Source organism: Myiozetetes cayanensis, unplaced genomic scaffold, assembly GCF_022539395.1.
Source record: "Myiozetetes cayanensis isolate MyiCay16 unplaced genomic scaffold, myiCay2020 scf3, whole genome shotgun sequence".
Taxonomy (NCBI): domain Eukaryota; kingdom Metazoa; phylum Chordata; class Aves; order Passeriformes; family Tyrannidae; genus Myiozetetes; species Myiozetetes cayanensis.
In genome coordinates this window covers 62483713-62507136 of record NW_026087521.1, presented here as the reverse complement: position 1 = coordinate 62507136, position 23424 = coordinate 62483713, and the positions used below count along the sequence as shown (strand labels likewise).

The 23424-nt window shown below is 42.6% G+C and overlaps 1 protein-coding gene across 18 annotated transcripts in view; it reads left to right on the top strand.

The window, feature by feature from the left end:
• The window catches only part of MICAL3 (microtubule associated monooxygenase, calponin and LIM domain containing 3), a 180486-nt gene extending 157357 nt beyond the window's left edge, over positions 1-23129 (top strand). For 14 of the 18 annotated variants that reach the window (XM_050325242.1, XM_050325255.1, XM_050325252.1 and 11 more), the window contains 5 exons: positions 292-385; positions 14631-14696; positions 16996-17095; positions 18016-18089; positions 18174-23129. In XM_050325242.1, coding sequence (XP_050181199.1) covers positions 292-385; positions 14631-14696; positions 16996-17095; positions 18016-18089; positions 18174-18358 — 519 coding nt within the window. In that variant the 3' untranslated portion in view covers positions 18359-23129. Of the gene's footprint in view, positions 1-291; positions 386-5161; positions 5213-14630; positions 14697-16995; positions 17096-18015; positions 18090-18173 lie in introns of all 18 variants that reach the window. The other 4 variants (XM_050325260.1, XM_050325247.1, XM_050325258.1 and 1 more) reach the window with 3 other exon arrangements.
• The last annotated feature ends 295 nt before the right edge of the window (positions 23130-23424 follow it).

The window sequence follows — 23424 nt, the reverse complement described above, 5'->3', positions numbered from 1 at the left end:
TCAGCTGACTGAACAGAATCACCTTTCAGTTCAGTGTTCAGGAAGGTGATAGGAGTTGTAGCAAATAAGTGAATGTCAAGGTGTTTTTAAAGTTAAGGGATCAGATGCAGTGGACTGGGGAGGGTGTTACTGGATGGACCTGTGATGCTTTTGAAGCAGTATATTGTTGAATACAAATACTTGTTTCTGGGAAGGCAAATTTGACTGAAGTCACTCAGTGCTGGATGTGTGCTGCAGACAGAGCAGGAGAATTGCTTTTGGTGAGGTTCTGCTCTGTTCTTCTCTGAACAGATTATCCAGCGACAGCTTGAACAAGTGGAAGAGAAGCAGAGGCAACTCGAGGAGAGGGGAGTTGCTGTGGAGAAGGCCCTTCGAGGAGAAGCAGGTATCCATCTCAACTTGGTTTGTTTCTCCTGTTTTCTTATGAAGTGCTTGTGCAGTAGTGCATAGCTGTTTGGATTTTAGAGACAATTGGACCATTATAGCCTAGAGATAGAGTCCAATGTGAATCCGTTCTCCCTTTTCTACTATCTTTCTGAGACCTTGTTCTTCCTGTGTTTCTTCTAATTCTGGGACTTCCTATTGGCAGAGACTTAGTTCACTTACCTTTGCCTGAGGCTTAGGAGGTAATGCTCCAGCTACTAATAATGGCTGTCTGACTGTTTCTGCATATTACTGGGTACTACAGCTAGAAAATTGCAGGGGTTTCCTACCTGCCATTCACACAAAGTTGTCACAGTGAGAGAACCTTGTTTGTATGTTAAGGAAATAATTGTGAAACTGTGTGTGCTTTCTCTATTTTGTTGGATTATCAAGGCAGTGTCCTTACAAGGGACCATCACAGAACATCTTCCTCACTGCACAGCCCAGCACACTGGCTACTTCCGACAAAGTTGTGCAGAGCAGAAATGCACACGTGTACTGAAAGGTATCCATGTCAAGCTGTTAAAGAAAGACTATGTGTACTTGAAATTAAATCAGTATCATCTGATCTGGCAAGCATATGAGTGGAGGAGTACCTGTTTCAGATAATGCTGATATTAGTATAATGATTTGGAAAAAAAAAAAAAATCCTCAGTCGCAAGGAGTCAAATATCCAACAGGCAAATGCAGTGTGTGTACACCTGACAGGGCCAGGATTATGTACCTGACTACAAGGGTAGTCAGAGTTCAGAAATGGCAATAGTGGAACAGATGTTTGGAAAATGCTTGCTTGTTGCTTGGATTGAAGAGCCACCTCTATGTCTGTGAAGATGGAATGTGATTAAGCAGTGAAGGTTCACGAGAGAAAAAAGTCTGTTGGGACTTCCCATCAGTTACTACTCGGACAGAATTAGGTATGTCTGGTGCTCCATAAGGGTGTGCCAAAGCAGCAGGACTGAGTGGTCACCAAAGCAAATAGGTACTACAGGTGTGAAGAACAGTCTTGAGGACGTCAATGGTTTTATGATCAGAGTGTCTTTTTCATTTGTGGGTTCAGAAAAATAACCTTGTGCAAATATTCTGTCTTTGTGGTGGTGCCTCCTTCCTTATGCTGTGTGCTCCTGTGTAGCCCCACTCTGTTCTCTGGCCTGCCACTTACTGCCCTTACTAAGCCCACCTCCATTGTATCTAATGATTCTTTCCATTTTTCTTCTTTTCACCTGGAAGTCCATCTTTCCTGTAAGGCATGCCAGCACAAGTCACAGCTCTTAGCAGCTGAGAGAACATTATTCATGGTAGAGTGCTCTCTCATTGAAGAATGACAGAATGCCTAAGAAGTGTTCAGAGAGGGCAGAATACGACCAAAAGTAAGAATTAGTATTTTGTATGGGAGGCTGCAGAATTAAACCTTTGTATAACTAACTTCTCACTCTCGGCTCTCCTAAATGGAAGCAGTTTTAGATGAGCTTGTGTATTGGGGAATTTTCTAGCGCAATTGTGAAATTGTAGGTCACACCTGGCAAGGTTGAAATCTCTTTTCTTCAAGAAGTCTCTAGGGCATGCTTGCTCTTGCAACATGTTTCTACCAACAGGTCCTACATTATGTTTACAGAAGCTTAACTCTGACATAAAGAATTCACCATCCTCAACTCTTCCACTCATTTCAGGTGATCAGCAAGGAACACATTCTATTGCGGGAAAAACCTGGCATGTTCTAACCTGTGTTGCCTGAAACACAAAATTTTAAATAATTTCATGCTTCGCCTCTCTAGCTACTCTTGCATGACCATAGAATCATAGAATAATTTGGGTTGGAAAAGATCTCTAAGATTAGGAGTCCAACCATTAAACCAGCACTGCCAAACCCATCATTAAACCAGGTCCCCAAGTGCCACATCCACACATCTTTTAAATACCTCCAGGGATGGTGACTCAATCACTTCCCTGGGCAGCCTCTTCTAGTGCTTTACAATCCTTTCCATGGAGAAATTTTCCCTACTGTCCCATCTAAACTTCCCCTGGCACAGGTTGAGGCCGTTTCCTCTTGTTGCTTGTTACTTGGGATAAGAGATCAACCCCCACCTGTCTCCAACATCCTTTCAGGTAATTGTAGAGAACCTCCTTTTTCCAGACATTTTGCATATGTTTGCAGTAGAATAACGAAAGGTCTGTGGCATCACATTTCCTAAATACAATAAATTTCTACCTCCAATATCCATTAATTATTCAAGAGGGCAATAAAATGTTCTTGTTATCTGCATTGTGCAAGACACTGATCTAACAGCAACTCGGCGTTCAGCAGGATCCAGTGTGTAAAGATGTGGAGTCATGGCCTTGTCTCTGATCAGTCCCTCCCCTAATGAAGCCATGAAAACAGAAGGTTGAAAAGGGAAAGATATATTGAAAAAATATAAAGCGGTGTTGCCATATAAAAAAAAAAAATCTCTTTATAAGCTTGTACTTTATGAGAAGCAGTGGGGGAGTGTGGGAGTCTCCTGTGCACATACTTTGTCCACATAAACAGAGAAGGACTGCAGTGCAGGATCGAAGGAATGGTTCTTCCATAGACAGCAAGCAGTATTAACTGGTTCTAGGAGAACATACTAGGCTCTGTAGGGAAAGAACAAATCACTCACTGACAGGCACTGAAATGTGGAGTTTTAGATAGTGTTAGGAGTGGTTTCCCACTGCTTGAAAATTCTGATGGAAGGAACAGAATTCTATAACTTGAAATGATTCTTTTATTTTTCTAAAAAAAAAAAAAAAAATAGAGAAGACCATCTGAACTAATTCTCTTATCATCTTTTAGTATGTTGACTTTTAGTCATCCTTCTTGTCTGCAAAGGATTTCAAATTTTTCTCCTGTAGAGGTCTTCCGTTAACTTTCCTCAGATCTGGACCGCTTTCCATTTTTAGAAATAAGTGTTTTTCAGTTGGACCGGTAAGAACACAAACCAGTACTCTAAGTAAAAAATTTCTTTACTTGGAATAATTTTGCTTCTATTTTCCATCAATTTTGCATCATCCTTAATATGTTATTGTCAAGTGACTTATGCTGAGCAGAATGTCAATAAATTCTTCATGGCCATGCCCTGCTGTCCTCCTGAGAAGTTACAGTAAGTTTAGATCCTGGGAATAGGCACAGACAGCTCAGTATTCTTTCCAGGAATTTTACACATTTTCTAATAGTTGTGAAGTTGGAATATTTAGAGGATGATACTTCCTCCTCAGCTAATCAAACTCAGAAACATTTTGGAGGTCACCATCAACTTTAATTTTTGACAAAATAATTGCACCTTCTGGCTACTTCATTGTCTTTTCCCGAGGCACAGTTGGTCTTCTATTCTTTTAAAAGCTGAATACTCAACTGAGCATTTAGTTTCTGATTCTGAAAATGATCTCACGCCCTATGATTATTTAATTGCCTCAGTATGTTCTCTGTGATTATCTTTGAAAATCTCAGCCTTTGATAGTTGCATTCATAGCAAGAATGAATGATTTGGAATGTAAGCTCTATTTCGAGTGACAATGTGAGCTCTATTTCAGGTGGCAAGTTTGTCATATACAGGTGGTCGAAGCTTTTGTCATCCCCTTTTTTTCCTTCCCCACTCCCCTTCCTCCTGCATCATGATATTTCACTGCAAAGGTAAAGCAGGATCTCAGTGAAGAATTTTCCCAGTTTTCTGTGGTGTCCCAAGAGACACCTTGAGTTAATTAATGTAAGGCAATGTTACTAACACAAAAGTACTTCATATTATAGTGCATTCGCCTGTTTGGACATGCTAATGACTTTGATTTCCTGAGTGGATTTTTAGCTTCTTTGATTATTAACTTAAAAATATGTCAAATCAGAAATTTCTGGAACCTTTCTTTTTCTCCTTTTAGCATAAACCTTGACAGTTATTTTTAAGAGCTTGGAAAACGTCTCCTACTGTCAGATCAATACTGAAAAATTTAAGAGCCACCTCTTTACATCAAGTGAATCGTATGCAGTGAGAAATATTGCTCTCGGTACTCCCATCTGTCTTTTCCCAACAAAATGTTCCACAGCCCTAGACTTGTGCAGCTGTCTCTAGGAGCTGTGGAAATACACATCTCTGTTCCCCACACTGCTATGCAGTTCTTCCCTGGCACAGGGACTGCATCAGCAGGAGCACACAATCCCATCTTCCTGCACCGGAGCGTTTGCCGTTCGTGTCGGCGCTCAGTCAGTGCCTTCCACCCGTGTCCCATACACACATCCTCACTCACCCACCTCCAGGAAATCAATCCTTACACCTTTCCTGCAGCTGACCTAAGAAATTACACTGTCTCCTTCTGACATATTGCTCAGCATGAAACCAACAAGATTAACTCTGCTTTTCTCAGCGAGAACATGAGAGACCTCAGTGACAGGTACTGGTGCAGACGGAAATAGGTGAAGTGTCTCTGTGTAGACTTCTTGGTTTTCCCCCTTGGAAGTCCTTGCCTGCCTGCTGGAAATTTTCTCCTCATCTTCCCCAGTATATATGTTTGTGGTATATTTGTGTGTGTGTGTACATATATGTATATATACAGAGAAAGAGAGACCTATAGTGTTTATATATATATATATATGTGTGCCCACGTCTATAGCTGCCTGTCTCTCATGTGCCTTTTTTTTGTTTCTATGTCTTTTTCTCATATATTGCTTTGATTGTGCAGGGCTAGGGTGGGTATCTGATTCAATAACTCTGTCTTCACCAATTCCTTGTTGTAGACTATTGGGGAGAGTCTTATTACAGTGACCTCATCGACTTGCATCTGGGTGGTATGTATGGCTGAACCTCCTGCTGACACTAACCCTGCTGACACTCCTCCCCACCCTTCCCTTCACCTACTTCTCCCATCCTTGGCTCACAAACAAGAAGAAATAGCCCTTGCACATGACTGATTATAGCAGAACCCCTTTTCCAGCTCAGGAAGAGGAGATCCTGGCATGCTCCACAAACCATGTGTAAGGCTCCCTCTTCTATTTTCCACAGTGCTGGTTATTTCAAAATTTGCTTACTGTTTTCACTCTACCCACCTTCCCTGCTACCAGTGGAAGGTCATTCTAGTTTTTTGCTTCTACTTTGCAAAGTCCAACTCTACCATTGAAATTCTCTTTAGGAAAATATTTTCACGTGAAGGGGACTGCAGAACTGACGTGCTCCCAAGAGCAAACAGCAGTGTCAAGGTTTAGTCATGCCATTGCCTCTTCCCTCTTGCCCTTTTGAGGCTTGTTTGTTTCTTCCAGAAAAAGCCAGGGTGTTGTCAATCTAACAAAACCAAAATGCTCCCTCAAGGGACTTTGAAAACACTTGTAGATGACAGATATGTCTTGTTTTTTTGTTTTGTCTTAATGTAAGGTTAGGAAAGAATCTACTGTTAAGAGTTCCAGTCGTTTTTGCTGGAATCTGCTGTTATTTTCCAGTCAGTCCAGTTTGCATCATTACACAGCTAATAAACTTCTTGCTATTTTACTGTTTTAATATCCCATTTAGTGCCAAAAACATGTTACAGTGTTTAGCTCTTTTTTTCACTTAAGAATCATCACTCTATACCATGGTTCTACATTTCTTTAATGAATGTTACTTCCTGAATCCCTTAGGAGATGGATAACTTTTGGGTTGCAAACAGCATTTGTTTAGCATTTGCCCATCTTGAAAATTAAAATTTCCTCTGCTAATGTAATCACCCTAAATCTGTTCTTACAAAGTGAACACATCTGTCTGTCAGGAGATGCACGAGGAAGCAAAGTCTGCTCAGTTGCCATGTTATCTGAGAGTCTCATTTATCTTTCAGGGATAAAGTTGCTTGATCTCAACTGTGGGTTTTTTTGAGGGAGTGCCTTACAGACCAGCTCTGCAGAGTGAGAGATCCACACACTCTAGGCCTGATCCAAGACACATCACTAGAATTCTTCCCCTGGCTCATTGTGTTCTGCATTTGATCCTTCAGACATAATCTTGCCCAGGCTTTTGTCTTTTTTTCTTCTCCTCCTGGGAGGCTGTCCCATGTAGTATCTGCCTGTACCTGTCTGTTGGGAATGACTCCAAATTGTCCTGGCACGATAGATGTTTACTGAAAAACATGCATCTGAGTTAAGAATATCCACCCAAGTTCAAATTTCAAAGTGGGAGACTTTTCTCCTTAGTAGACCTAATTGGTTGCCCAGCTCCCCTGTGCTAATACTGATGTGATAGTCCTTTGCTAGCCCTGTTCTTCACTCACTGTTCAGCCCCTCTGGCATTCTTTCCTGGGGCATCTCCTGCAGAGAGACTTTGAAACCCTCTTGATGGTTTTATCCATCAGGGCTGGCCCATACTCATATGTGCATAGAGTAGGAGCTGTAAAAGGGTGATGCTGAATTCCACTTAACAGACCCTTGTCCCTGTTTAATGCTATCTCCACTACACCTCTCCTGCCTCCTGCCTCTCCTCCTAATGCCTCTTTAGAGACAGCGATCCCATCAAAATCACTAATAGTGGCTTTAAGAAAAGCAAAATAATCTCTACTTAAAGGGACACTGTCACTTAAAAGAATTGTTGTGTTGTAGAAAATTCTTAATTGGAAATGTTTATCTTTTTTGCGTGTTTGCCTTTTCCATTTCTCTGAGTCACCTCAGAGTGGTCATTTTTTAACAGGCTGGTTTGAGTTGTATGGTGACTCAGTCACTTGGGCTTCTGACAGTCAGACAATATTCATGTTTTTGGGTTTTTTTTAAATGGTTGATACATCTTAAAACTATATCAAATTTCTACTCATCTCAAAAATACTTTTTCAAGACAAATTTTAAAAAAAAACTTTACTGGGCAGTATCCCTTTAAATGCAGCAAACCAGAATAGCCTGGAGTATGTGGCTTTATAGTATTATTTTGTTGCCTCTGTAGTTTGCTTTATATTTGCTTTTGGGGCTGCCAGAACACTTTTGCCAGAAGGCACGCGTTGCTCTGATGATATTTGTCACTATACAGTGGCAGATTTAGGGTTCAGCTTCAAAATTAACGTGTCTGTGCAGGATGCTGCCCCTGGAGCACTGGCTGAGCGGGCAGCTGGGATGGCTGCATGGTTAACTATTCTACTGGCAGCCTATGTCTCTGAGTCTTAGGCATGACTCTGGACTCATGCTGTCAGTAGAATGATAAGAAAAATTGCAAAGTACTTTGAAAAGTTATCTGTAAAATGGTAGTGATTCTTTAATGACCAGGGAATTAGTTTATTCTGGATTTTCTTTACACTGACAAGAGTTGCGTTCGCATTCAGTCGTTACAGATTGTGCAACAGCTTCTGCAAGGGAGGGGTAACTTCTGACATCCTGGTCAAGTTCCAGTTTGCAGGATTACAGATTGCTATCTTAACTACCCCCTTTGCTCTGCTCAGTTGCCATAATCCTCTCTTCCTGTTCTAAGATGTTGTGTACCGTTGCTGTAATGCAGATGTTTCATTTCATGCTACAGATGGTCACATTTCAACTCTGAGTAATTATTCCCGTGTGTATATCGTGTACGTGGTTATGTTAAAAGAACACTACAAAGGTTGCAAGGTCAACTGAAATGAAGACTTTGTGTTATGTGGATGTATCAACAAACTTAGAGCCTTTAGTTCCACCACAAAGAACTCATCTCATGCCCCTGTGGAATAACTGGTAGCAACACTTAGGTTATCATCCTCTGTGTAGATCCTTATGGAGAGGAAATGGGACACAGTCAGTGGATTTCACAGATGTTTGTTGGCAGCTGTGGGATGGTGAGACTTGAAAACATGGATTCTAAGCCAGGCAGTGGAAGGATGCAGTGGTCTGGAGGATATACACTCTTTGTCCCTTTACTCCCTATTTCTAGACAGTCCTTGTCCTAATCCTGTCTTTTTTCATCTAGCACTCCTTACCCCACTACCATTTTAGTTCTCAGTCCCAGTTTTTGTTTCTCAGGCATTTAATTTTAATCCCACTTTCTTGACAAAGAAATCCTAGTATTCTACTCTTCAGACCTCCTGTTCCTCCTCCCTAGCTACTCCTCTGGTCTTCCCACTGACACAGTCTCCACAGCCTAAATCCCTGACTTTGGCCTTCTTCCAAAATGTTTGGGCTCTGCTCCCTCTTCTGCCCAGCATTATTTGTCTGGAAAATTGTAGGTCATATCTTCTCAAATCTGCCTTCTCCCTTCACTCTTTACCCTTTTTCCCCTCTCCCTTCATCTGTTCTCCGTTAGTTTGAATTCTTAGTCACCTTGCTTCCTTAGTCCCAGCCTCAGTTCCTCCTAACCCACTGGCTCCTTGTCCCAGTTTGCTCTTTGTCTGCCTGTGGAAAGTACCTCCGTTTTCCCCTCTGCGTCCAAATGAGCAGCTTCCTTTTCCTTGCACCCAGCAGGGCATCTTTGAGGAAACAGCCACACACTCCCATCTTGCTTTATTCCTGGCTGGGATGCGCCAAGAGAGACCTAAGAAGGATGTAGGGAAGAGAGCTGGTGTGTTTGCTAGTGTTGATTTCAGAAATAAGTTCTCCCCTCATGACAAGAGCCTTATGAACATCTGGTAAACAGGAGGGAGAAAGTACTATTGTTTTGGGTTTTTTTTTAAATCTTTGTACTGTGTTTAAAGCACATGCTACCATAACTTCACTTTTTATTAACTTATTTAAAATATTTGAGCTCACAACATCCTTTAAAGTCCTCCAGGTCTAACTGCAGGGCTAGAGTCTGATATATTCAAGTGGGAACAGTCCTATTTCTCATGATTGACAAACACACCTCTCCTGGAAGGGGAGTGGAGATATAAGATAAACATTGCTTTTGCAGTCTGCAGCTGTTTTTAACACTGAAGTGAATCAGTAACATGTTTTCTTTGCTGTAAATTTTGAGCAGGAAAGAGCACTTGATAAGCAGAACTTGTTAAATACAAGTACTTGTTAGGCAGCTCCCATTTACCTGCTTCTTTCTGCACACAAAAACTAACAGCCTTGGGAGACAGGGTCAGTGCCAGGACTGCGCTAATTCTGACCGTGTTTTGAAGTGCCTCGAGGTCTAGTAGAAGCAGAAGACTTCTGTGCAGTCATTTGTGTATGTGTTCTGCTCCAACTGTTGCTTTACCCAGTTTTCTTTCCCTTCCCTGCCTTCCTTCCCTGCCCCCTTCTGCTGGATAAATAAAAGTGGTTCAGTTTGCATGACAGTTCGATGGTCTGTGAGTTTTCCCCAGGTTTCTTCCAGTGATTGTGCTTTAGAGGATATTGGGTTTGACAGATTTAGTGAACTGTTAAAGTCAGACACACTAAGTGGTGTGCTTATGGGATATTTGTCAGAATCCTTGCCTTCAACCCGCAGCGGTGTGGATGCTGTTTCCCAAGAGGTGGCTTTCTCTATCCTTGCTCTTTTACAGCACTACTGTTGAACAACTTCACCAAATAGTAAGGATGGAATACTTTATTCTTCAGTACTTGGGTTTCTGCTCATATCTGGGTTTTTTAAGGGTGAGAAAGAGGGTATTTTGTGTGATTGGTGCAGTTTGGCTTACCAACCTCTTTTGGACTGATCCATATTTTAAACACTGATTTAAAATGAAAGCTCTCAGTATGCCTGATAAATGAGGGATGGAAATTGTTAGTAGAATAAGCAAGTGTTGTGCTCTTAGATTGTGAGGTCAATTGGAACTGAGATTAGCCTCAGAGCTGGATTTCCTGTCCAGTTTTGCTGCTTTCCAAACCGCCCTGATTAGTCAGCAATATAAAATGCAAAGTCTTTGGATGCAAAGCTTGCAAAGGATGTGATCCCATGTGGTCTGTGGTATATCTGTTCAAGTAATTTTGACTTCCAGTGGCTCACCACTTCTCAGAAATCATCACAGCTCTTCTATCACAAGACACAAGAGGGGGATCCATGTGAGCTGTAGCCTGGGAATAAAGGATAAAGGAGTCTGCCACCCCAAACTTTCTGCTGTGCTTTCTTCATTCTGATCAATCATTTTGACCACTGATTGTGAAGAAGTGTTATGTAGCTACAGCAGAAAAGGACAAAACTGGTCTGAAGTATTGCTCTTCAAACAATAGGCAATTGAAAATTAGAAAAGAAGACAACAGTCCAGTGTAACTTGTGTAACAAAGAACAACAGACAATGCAAAGGAAAGGTATATTTTCATAGTGGTTATATAATTTCTGGTCCTTGTTTTGAAGAGGCTTTGGAGCTATGGTGTTTACTCTTGGCCTAGGTCTTGGTTTCTGCCACTGTAGCAAAGTCTGCAGTCTCTCAAGAGTGCTAGGACAAGGACATTCTTGTCATGGCTGCACACTAGATTTCCCAGAAAGATCTGGGGAAGGCTTCTTTTCACAGAGGCAAGATAATTCCGGTCACTTTATTGATGGGATGTGTCTGATCTGCAAACCAGTGTGCTCAGGAGCTGGGGTACAGTCCTTTCCTTAACAAGCTGCTGCTTCTGCCTTCATACCCTGCCTCTGATTGGCAGCAGCTTGGGCTGCGTCCAAGGCTTTCCACTCAGTTAGGAAAGTTGGCCTGTGGCATTGGAAAGGAACAACCTGAGATTAACTCATCTGTTGGCAGGTTTGCCTCTCTGGTGAGAAAAACGGTGCTTTTCTGTCTGGAAACAACAGCTACACCTTAGACTCCTGCTGACAGCACAGGGGGAACTGGAGAATGAGATGGCCAGAAATGGTTCCCCTCTTGCCTTTCAGCTCCTTCCAAAAGAACTTCAGCAGCTGTTGCTGCTGCCAACAACACTCTTTCCATGCTGTGGGTGGAGACCTGTGTTGCCAGACCTGGATATTTTTGGTGGGGAAGGAGACTTAAACAGAAGGGGGGTTGAGTTTGTTGTTGTTGTTGTTTCTTCTTGTTGTTGGGGTGGTTTGTTTGGTTTGTTTGTTTTAATTTGCATGACAGAAGGGGTTTTCCTATCTGGCCCTGACTCCACGTCCAAAAAGTTTGTCTTGCAGTGATGATCCTGTTTTTTTAATGAGACCATGAGGTGGGGATTTCTCTTCTCTAAATAACACTACAATAATAATAATAATAATAATAATAATACTATTTACTGCAGGAGAAATAAGAAGCCATGTAAGGGTTTCCATAATGTAATCAGACATGTGATAAGGGCAAGGTAGATGAGACAGTTTTTAACACCATGTTGTGAAATGGGGCATTGCACAGTTCTCCTTCTTGATAGTACTAGGCAAGGAGTTCAGCCTTTTTCCAGGATTGTCCTTGTGTGAGGATACTGTAAGTATGCTGAAGTTCTCACACACAGTGAGAACTCGTGCTGTGAAGTTGTGTTTTCTTAAATTAACCTTGACAGCAATGTGAATGATCTGATGATACATTCACTGTCCAAAATTATCAGCTGGCCCAGGGAACACTTTTTCCATTTATCAATTGATTTTTTTTTCCCCCCAAGTTCTTTGTTTCTGAAATGGTTAAGAGGCCTTTTCTTGAAAGTGTTTATCTGAAGGGAAAGGGAAACATGACAAAGATTGGTTACTGTCACTGAAAAAGCTTTCTCCATTTCAGGCTGTACAATGAAATAGTTATTCTCTTATAGTTTAGAAGTTCCTACTCCAGTCTGCTTAGAGTCCATACTGTATGTTGATAATCTTTATTAGCAAGGATGGGGAGGCAGTTTTCATGACTATCACCTTAAGAGTTGTTTCTAAAATATATTTAAAATTCTGGTGCATGATATGTTTTATAATACTTGCAGCTTCAGATTATGGCACTTTTTAGGACATAATAATTTTTACAGCTTTAGAGAACCATTGGGAGTTAAGTTTTCAGGTTGTACTTTCTGGTTTTTTTGCTGTTAAGGACTTCCAGTACATAAGGAAGACTCCTTAAAGCCTTGCTAATCATCCTAATTGGATGATCATATATTCACTGATGCAACTGTAATTTACATCTGAAGTAGATGGAAAGGCTCTTAATTGTACAGGTTATGTTTGTTATCTTACTGAAAAACAATGTCAACATTTCTAGTAACAGGACTATTGTAGATACCAAGGACTTTGCAACTTGATCCAAGGACAAATTTTCCTTAGACAAGAGTGGGAGTATAACTAAGAGCAAAGGAAGAAAATACAGTTGAGGTGTGAGTCTAGTCAGCTGCTGTGTAACTCCTGTGTCTTTTTACTGGAGATCAAAGATGGTATCCTTTCCTAGTATCAGACCATTTGTGCACTGATGACTAATACTGGTAGTTTTGTGGCCGTTTCACAGTGAGATGAAGGACATTTTCACATACTGGGTATGATTTTTTCCAGATCAAATATGAAGAATTGGGAGTTCCTCACTAAGTCTGTATGTCCATGGTTTGAGATTTATCAAAGGCCCCACCCCCCCAGTTCTGAATGACATCTCAAACCCTGAAAAATTGAAGTGGATTTTTCCATACAGTTAAATACCCATGTCCTTACACCCCCTCCCCCCACCAAAACAGTGGTTAGAACAAGTTGGAGTATTAAAGCTTATATAGAAGAATTAGCGTTGAATACAATAGGATGTGAAATAAAAAACAATTAGTAAGTATCATGCACTAAATGCTCTGCTTTGTGTGGAAGCTTATTCTTCACAGTGCCTTTGTGGTTTGGAGTTTTTCTTGTTTGTTATTGCTTTTGTAACCTGATCTGTGAAATGACAAATGTAGGAAAAAAAAAACACAAACCCTTAGTATTTTTTTCATTTCAAATGAGGAAGTTTGAAAATTCAGAACAACTATGACTAAGGTTCTGGTACTGTCACCTAACGTTGGTATGATGCTTTATTTGTAACTGTCCTATGGCCAACTGTGGCACCTCTCCTAATGTCACCCCTTCCTGCTCCCAGTACAGAGGTTTCTTCCCATCTGAGAAAGCCACGCTGCTCAGTCATGGGCTTGGAAGCTGGTGTGCTCCCCCTCTTGCTCCAGTGTGTCCTCCATGTGCTGGTCTAGTTCTGTGATGGTCCCTTCTAAAGCCTTCCCAGTCCACGAGTATTCTAGTTCTGTAAAGCTTTCTCTGAACCACGTACACCAAACTCTGCTGACTGTTCCAAAAAAAGCCTTGTTCTTACCATATTATTGTTGTGGAGTTTATGCCTTTTCCCAACACAGAAATGCCTCCTCTTTATAAATGCGGTTGTGCCCTGAGAGCAGTGAGTGTTCCATTCTGCTCCTCTGGTGTTTCAGGCTCATCACCTCTCTGGTGCATGTCCTCCTGTAACTATTAGTGACATTGGTTATTTCCTACTGTTTATCTCTGTAACGTTAAGTACAGCTGAAAAGCAAATTCTTGGTGTTAAAGCAGCTGAACCTTTTGAGAGATGAGAAGTGTTTGTCCTTCGCTGTCTTGACAGAAAAGATGACAAAGATTCAGTAAGTCACCGATACTAACAGGAGTTGTAAGCTTTAAAATGCTGTGTGAAATGAGAACGTCAAGGGAGAGCTTTAAATTTACTGTTTTAACTCTGCAAAGCCCTCAGTTGGTCATTGCCCCCGCAGATCCTGATGCAAATCACTTTTTTATCCACGTAAAAGCCTTTTCCTCTCTAAGCACAACAATCCAGCTGAGTACATGTGTACTCACCATACTTGACACAGCAGAATCCTGGCAGGCTGGTTCCACGGTAATCGGATTCTCCCTGTGATGTTCCCTGTCTGAAGACATTATATTCCATTTTAAAGGACACTTTTACCACCAGTGGATGCTGCCACGGTGATAAGAGCATGGTCCTGATAAGGCTTTAAGGTAGGGTGGCTGCTTACAGCTGGTGTCTTACACATGCAGGCGAGACTTACTGTAACCCTGCTTGAAATTTGATGTTGTCAGCAGGAGTTAAATATTCATCTCTGCTAGTCCTGACATCTGGGTCACAACCTTTTTGGTTAAAGACCGAGCAATTGGAAAATGTACATTAGGAAAAATGCACTAACAGTAACCTCCTGCCTGGTATTTGTACAGCTCAGTAAGAGTTCACCAGTACCTCAGTCTACCTCTCATGTGTTATCTGTGCTTATTAGGGACATTATTCATCTGTAGACTGTATCCCTTGTTTCTGCTTCTCCATTTTCTTGTATTTTTTCTTTTCTTTTCTTCTTGTGTTTCCTTTCTTTCTCACTCTTATGCTTTTTGTCCTTTGCTTGTCTTTTATTTCACCCCTTTCCTCCTCTTCCGTTCCACTTCCAACTTCCTCTTCCTCTCCTGCCTCTTCCTCTTCCTCGTTTGGTCCTATTGAAGTTGAGCCCAATGCCGGGACACCACGTCGTAGACCTCTCTCCTTCTGCCCTTGCTGTGCCCATGAAGGTAACGTAACCTCACGCTCCCTGTCCTCCTTGACCACAGCTGGGTTGTCATAGCAGCACTAGTCAGATAGTGACCACAAGGCCCCCAGCCCCATCCCCAGCCCTTTTCTTGCCGTGTCCCCAAACCAGCCTTCTCCGTAGCAACCTGGTAACCAACTTCTCTGAGCCTGTGGCAAGTTACTAAAGGTACAGTATCCCTTTTGCGAGTCCCAGCTGTGCTAGAGAAGGTGTAGCGACTGGGAGGGGCCTTGGGCAGCAGCTGTGGGGCCAGTAATGTCACACTCAAAAGTTTCTGTTTTCATTTGCTGGCTTCAATTTCTCTATTCCTCCTGAAAGATGTTTGGAAGGTGGGGTAAGGGAAGAAGATCTCTTTCCTTAAACATGGCCTTTTAATTACCATGTAGGGATTAAAGGAATACTGTGTCTTTATAAGGACTGGTTTGCAAAAACATCCTTGAACTTTAAAAACCAGCAGGCCTTAAGTTAGACCAGTTTTCCCTCATCTGTCTTGCTGAGTGCATTCTTTACCTGTCCCAAATGGAGTTCACTATAGAGTTTCCATTGCCAAGGCATGGGGAAGGGGTTGTTTATGTGTGTTCATGGTGTAATTTTGCTAACCACTTATCTGCTTTCCATGGTGCTCCCTTCACATCAGTTGTCAGTGCTCCCTTTCCAATCCTCCCATTATTCCTCTGCTCATTGGCTGTTTAAAAATACTTACGTATTCCATAGGTCAGTAGCGTTGTGTTTTTGGCTTTTTCTTAGCGGCATTTGTTTTCTATACATCCTGGCATCGGAAAGGAAGGGGAGACTTCCCAGTGTTTTCATGGCGCCACAGCACTGGACATCTGCATGTACAGTCTCCCTCTCCTGTCGCCACGTGGGCATATTGTGCAGAGATGCTCAGAAAGGAATGCTTGGAACTGAGCAACACGCTGGTATAAAGCCTTAAGGTGCTTACAACCAGGTCTGGTATCGCCCAAGGGGCTGCTATGACAAGTGAAAGGCAGGTATTCTCAGCCTAAACCAAAGTTTACTTGGAGTTGTAGGCTCTGCCTTGTGTAGTCCAGGGCAGCGCTTCTGTGACGTGCCGAGGGCGAGGCAGGGCGCGGGTCTGAATTAACTAGGCATTAATGCGGTGTCGGTGAAGTGTCTCGCAGAGTTTGGATAGCAAGATTGCTGCCTGACTATTTTAGCATCAGATGGACTATTGGAGAGCTTTTGTTCTTGATGCAGAGAGTATGTATCCATGATAACAAACACAGGCAGGGATGTTAGTTATTTTGGGGTGCCTGGGTTACGTGCAACGCAAGCTGAAAGGATGCAGCAAACTCAAAGTGCTGTTGAGCTTGATTTGAGGCCTTCTGCATCCACTTCCACCCAGGCAGGAGCATTGCTACTGTCCTTGATGGGGTCTAATCTGAGGCACAGAATTCATCTGCAGGCGGTTCAGTGTGGAATAAGTGGCCCAGACCAAGAGCTTGTAAGCTCTTGTGTTTGATAAATATCCACAGAAGGCTTTGGGAACAGCGTTCTGCATTTATTCCACATGACTCCTGACAGATACAAGATCCATCAATGGATTATTGAGTAAGTTTAGGAGTTGGCTTTAAAATAAATAAAAAAAAATCCAGCTAAGAGTTCTGTACTAGGTGGCCAAGGTCCAAGGTATCTTTATTCTGCTTTGATGTTAGCAAATGGGTCTGGGGGTTCTTTTTCTTTCCAGTGCTGATGTGCAATACAGTAGAATTAGTTTCTGTGTTCACTGTGCAGAGGGGATCTTCAAGATGAATAGATACATGTGGCTAGGAGGAGCAGTCAGAAAAGATGAATTTAGAGTTAAAAAAAAATAAAAAGAAAAGAAAAGGTGTGGCTAGTAAAAGAAAAGACTGAGGACATGCAATTGAAGAAAATAAAGGTCAAACACATGGAGTGGCAATTGAATCCTTTTCTGATGAGCGTACATTTAAGTAGCTGGCCTGAGGATCTATAAAACTCTTCTGATGAAAGGAAAAATTAAATGCTTAGGGGTTTCTGCAGTAAGAGTGAGGAACAAACAAGCAATCACAAGAAAATCAGGAAGGAAAAAAAAAGTTAGGCTCCAAAGAGAAATCCTTTTGGAGGTGACTTCCACTCTACTGTGTACTTTAGGCAAACTGAATGGACCCGGCTTGGGAGTGCTCTGGCAGCATCTTGCTCGGCTTTCTTTGCACATTTTGCCCCATTGTTGTTTTTGCGGTTTGGGCTTGTCAGGATTGCAGGGCATCACCTGAAAACTTACCAGGTTTCTTTTTTGGCAGGCATGGGTAAGAAGGACGACCCCAAGCTGATGCAGGAGTGGTTCAAGCTGGTGCAGGAGAAGAATGCCTTGGTTCGCTACGAGTCCGAACTGATGATATTGTGAGTGAATGTGTTAAAAATGGGGATTGTGTCATAAATAGTATTGGAAGATCTGTCAGTACTGCCTTCCCTATAGGGCCAGGAGGTAAGCAGCCTCTTAGGCTGATTTGTGGCTGTACATTTCAGGAGAGAGGTAGTAGAAGGAGTAATAGCAGTAAGGAATGGAAGTTCCAATTATTTGTGCATGTGCAGAAGTACAGATATGTGAGTCCTTCTCAGGCTGTTCTTGTATAAAATGAACATTGTTTATGCACGTGTTTTTGAGTAATGCAGAAATAATGTGCGACTCCTGGTTTGGTAGAGTTTGCTTTTAAGCACAGCCAAAAGTGTTTAATTCAGTCACCTTTGCCATGTGGCTTTCTCTCTGCCTCCCAGTGCCTCTCATTTGGGCTCAGGTGATAAAGCTTTTTTCCTGTTAATGAAATTGGGAGTTTTCTCTGTTCCTATGATGCACATTCACTGAAATTAGTTTCTGAATGTGTCAGCTCACCCCAGTGCTGTGGAACTGATGGCCTTAGTTCCTGTAGCAGAAAAGCCCCAACATGTTGTCTGCATTGCAATCTGCAAGTGGCTGACATGTCCTTAGTTAATAAGTAACTTTGTCTTTAGAGTGGGAAGTAGCAGGAGATACACGGAGGTTTTGCAGATTTGTTTGTTCTTTCACTCCCACCCACAATCCATAAAACTGCTGGCGTTGCACTTCCTACCTGAAGGCAAAGAACCTGAAATGCTGAAAGTACCATTAAATCTTTTAAAAATACAGTTACAACTCTTAAAGCACTGAAGATATATTCTGAAAGATTGGTAAAATGCACAGCAGATATGCAGGTAGAGACAGCAGAAACTGAGAGTGGGTATGAAGCAAGGTATGCAGTATTTTAATATACCCAGAATTTGGATTTCTGATGTTTCCCTTTCAGTGCTCGGGAGCTAGAACTGGAAGACAGGCAGAGTCGGTTACAGCAGGAACTCCGGGAGAGGATGGCAGTAGAAGGTGAGAGCAAAAAGGAGTATTTGATGGATTGTATGGGTTTATTTCTAGCCTTTTGTATGCTGATAGTTTTGGATATCTCCGTAGATCACCTGAAGACAGATGAGGAGCTCTCGGAGGAGAAGAGGATCCTGAACGAGATGCTAGAAGTAGTGGAGCAGAGAGATTCTCTTGTGGCTCTCCTTGAGGAGCAACGGCTTCGAGAAAAAGAAGAAGACAAGGACCTGGAGGCAGTCATGCTTTCCAAAGGTTTTAGCTTGAACTGGTCCTGAGCTTAACACATTTACCTCTGCTGGTCTGTGTTGTCCAGTTGGCCTACCCTGAGTTTGCCAGAATTACACGGATAGGAAGATGTTGAAGGGGAAATCTCCGAAGGGTCCGACAGCATGCAGGAATTTGGTTTGAACCACGCAGAAGCCTTTTGATAAGTGTGTTGGTTCCAGAAGCTTAAGTTTTACATGTCTGCAAGCCAAGTTGAAGAAATGAGTTGAGACTGTGGAGTCTCCTTTAGGTCCTATACAATGGACCGTATTTTTGTGTGTGTGGTAGGAGGGAGGGGAATAATCCATGTGTGGGGAAGGAGGTTAAGGGAAGAAGTGCCCTTAACTAAACTGGATTTATGGCAGTCCATTCCTTCCCCATTTTTACTACACCAGTTTTTATAAAAGGGAGGGAAGTGGCAACCCTTCCTGGAAAACCACAGCAGCCTGTAGCAGTGGAGTCAGCTGTCTGAGAGAGCTCCAGAAGCCCAAGGCAACACCTTCTTTGCTTTAGTCTTCCTCCCCACCAAAGAAACCTGCAGTTGATCATTATGCATGGATATGAAGAACTATGAGACAGAAGACACTGCTAGTATGTGTGACAGAACTCTCTGCCTCCTGGTTTTTAGAGAGAAGTGGGCATCAGTGGACTCTCTCCCTATCATAGCCTCCTAAATCTTCTTGTGAGGAAAAAGGGGAGAAGAAGAGAGAGGGAAGATGCCCATCTGCTTTGCTACACACTGGAGAGACAGCTACTGCTGGCCTTAGTCTTCATGGCCACAGCTCAGAGGCTGATGGGCTTCCTTGTTCTGTTTTTGTTGTGACTGTTTTGACACTGGAAAATACTGCTGTGGGACAGTGGTAAGTGTGTGCTGGGGCAGGGGTGTTCCCAGGCAGCATTCCCTGGCTGATAGGCCCCTAAAAGGGAGAAGCCCTTAAGTGACCGAACCACAATTAAGACTTTTCAGTGTTTTAATTTTTTTTTTTCTTCTGTATTTTGTTTTTGCACATTGGAAACGAAGCTTAAGACCTGCCTGGGCCCTCAGTCACTTTGATCCTTTTATGTCAATTAACTTATTTTTTTAATACTTGAAAGAAGATTCATTTTTGTATCTTTTAGGAAACAAATGGACGAGTGATGAGTGTGTGTGCCTGCTGCATCCTACAACTTCCACTTCTAAATTACTGGACGTTGTTACCTGTGGCTATTTATTAGTGTTCTTATTAATAATTTGATTGTTACACTTATTTGATTGTGGAGGGAGTGTTTTAACTCTGTTAGAGAAAGACACTACTGCGGATTGGTCCCTGCTTCACAGCAAGGGCAGCCTTTATGTACCCACAGATGCATCCTGCCCTAGGAGTTTTCCTCTGTGAAAAAACCCTGCACACTCATGGAGTTTAAGAATCTATTTGTGTTCTTAGTGTCCTTTTTCTTCTGCATCCCAGATTCCCTCTTTTGGACTAATAAACCTATATTTATTTAAATTTTACATTTTTATAACAAGAAAGCCAAAATGGTGAGGTAGAAATATCCCATGTCTCTTTCTCACTGAAAGAGGGGACCCTCACTCTCCCGAGGTACAGCTAGAGGGACTTCCCTGAAAACACAAATAGCACATTTCCTGCTGCATCTATTGAAGAAACTCCTCTTGGCTCAGCTAGTGAAGGTGATGCTTTTCAGCCTGGAGGGTACCGACTGTGGTCACACACTAACCAGTGAGCAGGATATGCACTGAGCAACTCAGCACCATTCACTGTCTGACAGATTCCCTGGGCACACCGTGTCCTTACCTTGTCCTGCAGAGCTGAAACAGCACCGTGCACTGGGGAGATGTCCTGTCCTTCGTGCGATGTGTTAAGAGGTTTTTCCACCTTGGGCTGCTGACTCTGTTCTTTTCTTGTTGAAGAAGTACCAAACCTGCTTCCTGATGTCTTTGAGAAAGTGTCCCATTCCCAAGCACATTCGTACAGAGCACTGACTCCTTCAGCTTGAACCTTGACTGTTGGTGCAAAGCACCCAAGCAGGGCTGAACATCCTTTTGCCCTGGGACAGAAGTTAGCGTGGTGTCTTTCTGTTGGCTCTCTCCTTTGTTCAGAGAGGTGTCCTGTAAGGCAAGGTCTATGATTTGAATTCCCCTCTGACCTGGGAGCACACCTCAGGCTGAGGGAGAATGGGTCGGAGTGTCCCCAGGGACTCTGAGCGGTGCTGGTTGCTAACTGTGGAAACGTGTTTTTTCCACCTGAAGTGTCCCCCCTTTACTCCTCCTTAGTGTCTTCTGCTAAAGCATCACAAATTAAATCCAGATACTGGTGAAACCAAGCAGACAGGCAGATGCAGTGCTACTTCATAACTGCGTATGTTAGCAAGTGATACCTGCCATCCCAGCATCCTGGAGTGTCGGCTTACCGGCAGGATGTCCAACAGGCAGAATTCCCCCCATATGCCAGTGCAGGTGCCAGCTGCCCAAGGCAAACTGGCAATGGAATTTTACATAGTCTGCGTTTGAGGGGCCACTGGAAGCTGGAGCAGATCAGGAGGGAAGAAAGAGGGAAGCTAGATACAAAGTTCATTGTAAACTGTCTTGTGCAGAGGATTGACCTCAGTCCATCTTATGTGCACTGGGTATATGGACCACATCTAACTCGTAACGAAAGGTCATTGAATGTGAGCTGCAGAACAGAACAAAGTCCTGAAGAAGAAATACCAGATCACTCCTTTTCCCTTTCGTGCTGGGGGACATGGGCCAGATCTTTGCAGTGCTGAAGAGTGATATCACTTGTGGGCGTAATCTCTCACTGCACTGGAAAACCACATAATCTAAGCCTAAACTGGTTGGGTTATGCTGAAGGCCTCCAGCAGTGAGGATGAAAATGAAGAGCTAACATCGCACACACAAATTAATTAAAAATACATGAAAGGGAATGTTAAAAGGCCTTTTTATATCAAAATGGTTGTAAAAGGCACAACTTGTATTTGCTGTTCAGTTGCACTTTAAGAATACGACTTGCATATCAGATACTGGTTTTTTTTACTATCTGAATATTTTTAATCCAAATTTTATATTTTTAAAGCTGAAGAAGGCTCTTGTGACCACAAGATTCCTTATTTGTATCAGAATCCAAGTAGGATGTTCTAGCTCTTTGTGCTGCCCGCGTGGGCAGCAGCGCGTGACTCAGCCATGTGCATTCAATGACGTGTGTCCATTTCACGTGTGAGGAGAGCGAGAAGGGCCCTCAGCTTCCGAGGAGTGGGCACTCCGGGGTGTCTGTCCCAGATGACACGGTCCGTACCAGGGGCTGGCCGCTTCATCCCTGCCGGAGGTAGGGAGAGAGCCGAGCTCGGAACCCAAGCTGTGTTCGTTTTGAAATGGGCACACTGAGGATGGGGCAAGCACTTCAGTCCCCTACGGGGAAGGGAGGGGGATACCAACCTCCTGGAAACACCCAGGAGGCAAGTGGGACTGGGGGAGTGAGGACTGCCAAAACAACTAATCTGCTGTTTTCACAGTACATCTTTTTTTTTAACCGTTCTGTTCCTTTTAACCATATTCTCATGAAAACTCACAAATGGCTGTAAAATCCTGAGCTTCAGAGAAATAATGTGTGGGGAGGTGACGAGACATTTCAGCTCCAACTTTCAGACATACTCCTTCTTTCAGTTAACCAGTACCCCATGGTCTCACTAGGGCATGTTACAAACTGCATTTGCTGAACAACATGTTTTAAAGCAAACCGCAAGTTTTAAGTCTGTCCTTCTCTCTCTCCGTCTCTGCATTTTATGTAAATATTTGTTTGTATGTAAAGACACCAGTGGATCCCTGGGCTACCCCCACGGTCAAGAATCTGAGTTTTGTGCAATGCCTAGGCCTCTCTTAGAACACGGTGCTTGCATAGAGCTAGTCACCACATTTGTGTGCACTCTGGTGGTTTTTAATATTTTTATACATCCTAATCCCGAACGTTATGAAGTATTATAAGTGGTCTAGACTGCATGATCTAGAGCAGCCGGCAGTTCCGTTTTGTGAGCAGCTGTTCCTAAAATGTTCACAGCTACACCTTGTTTGGTTAACATTCTTTTAAAATGAGTTTTCAGTTTAAGTGTTTACACCAGACGCCAGTGGATGAGAAAGGTGTTGCATTATAAAATCTCCCGTGTACAAACTGAAAAGCCGCGCTATGGCTTTGTGGGAATTTCAGTCATCACCGTCTGCAAGAAAGAGAACTCTAAAGCATACTAAAAACCAGCCTGTATATAGTTCACAGAGAAAGAGATTGCTGGCTCTCAATTGTTGTAAAATAACAGAGATTAGAAGCTTTCCAAAAGTTCCTGCTTTTGGAGTGCTCAGAGTACCGCTACAGGCAGGGTAGCAGGCAGATGAGGGTGTCACTGAAAGCAGATGTGAAGGGGAGGATGCCATGTTCTGATGGCATTGCAGTAACTTAAATACTCTGTATCTGTGCGTGCATGCGTGTGTGTGTGAAGTCTAATCCAGGTGAAGGGATCTGCTTTGGCATCTTCCCTTTTGTATGAAAGTGAACTCTGATATTCAGATCGTTCGAGGCTCTTACGGTTGGCATGTATGGAGTGTTAACGGAAAAGCGTATACCCTACCTGTACAAAACCAACTCTGTTCCAGCCTGTTTTCTTCTGTTGGGTTGTGTTTTATTGTTTGTTTTTATGCACACTTGCTTCATTGGTGTTGAGATTTTAGCACCTCAGATGGCCAACTGAACTAAAAAAACAAACAAAAAAAATAAAATCATTAATTATTTTTTCTTTTTTGTTGGTGGAGTTTCCGTTTTTTTTCCCTTGCATTCACTCCGGTGGTTGATGACCGAAGAGCAAGCTGGGACCTGAGGGAAGGTGATTGAGAGATAAAAACCTAGGTGTTAAAGGGCCTGGCTTCAGTTTCTCTTTTGCTGGAGCACTGAGCCACTCTGAATTATCTGATGCAAACAAATCAATCTTGATACAGCCCAAATACATGATCCTCTCTTCTCCATATTTTATATTGTTTCTTTGGATTTCCTGCAAAGAGAAATAAAAAAAATATGGTAAATAGCCAAGAAAGGAT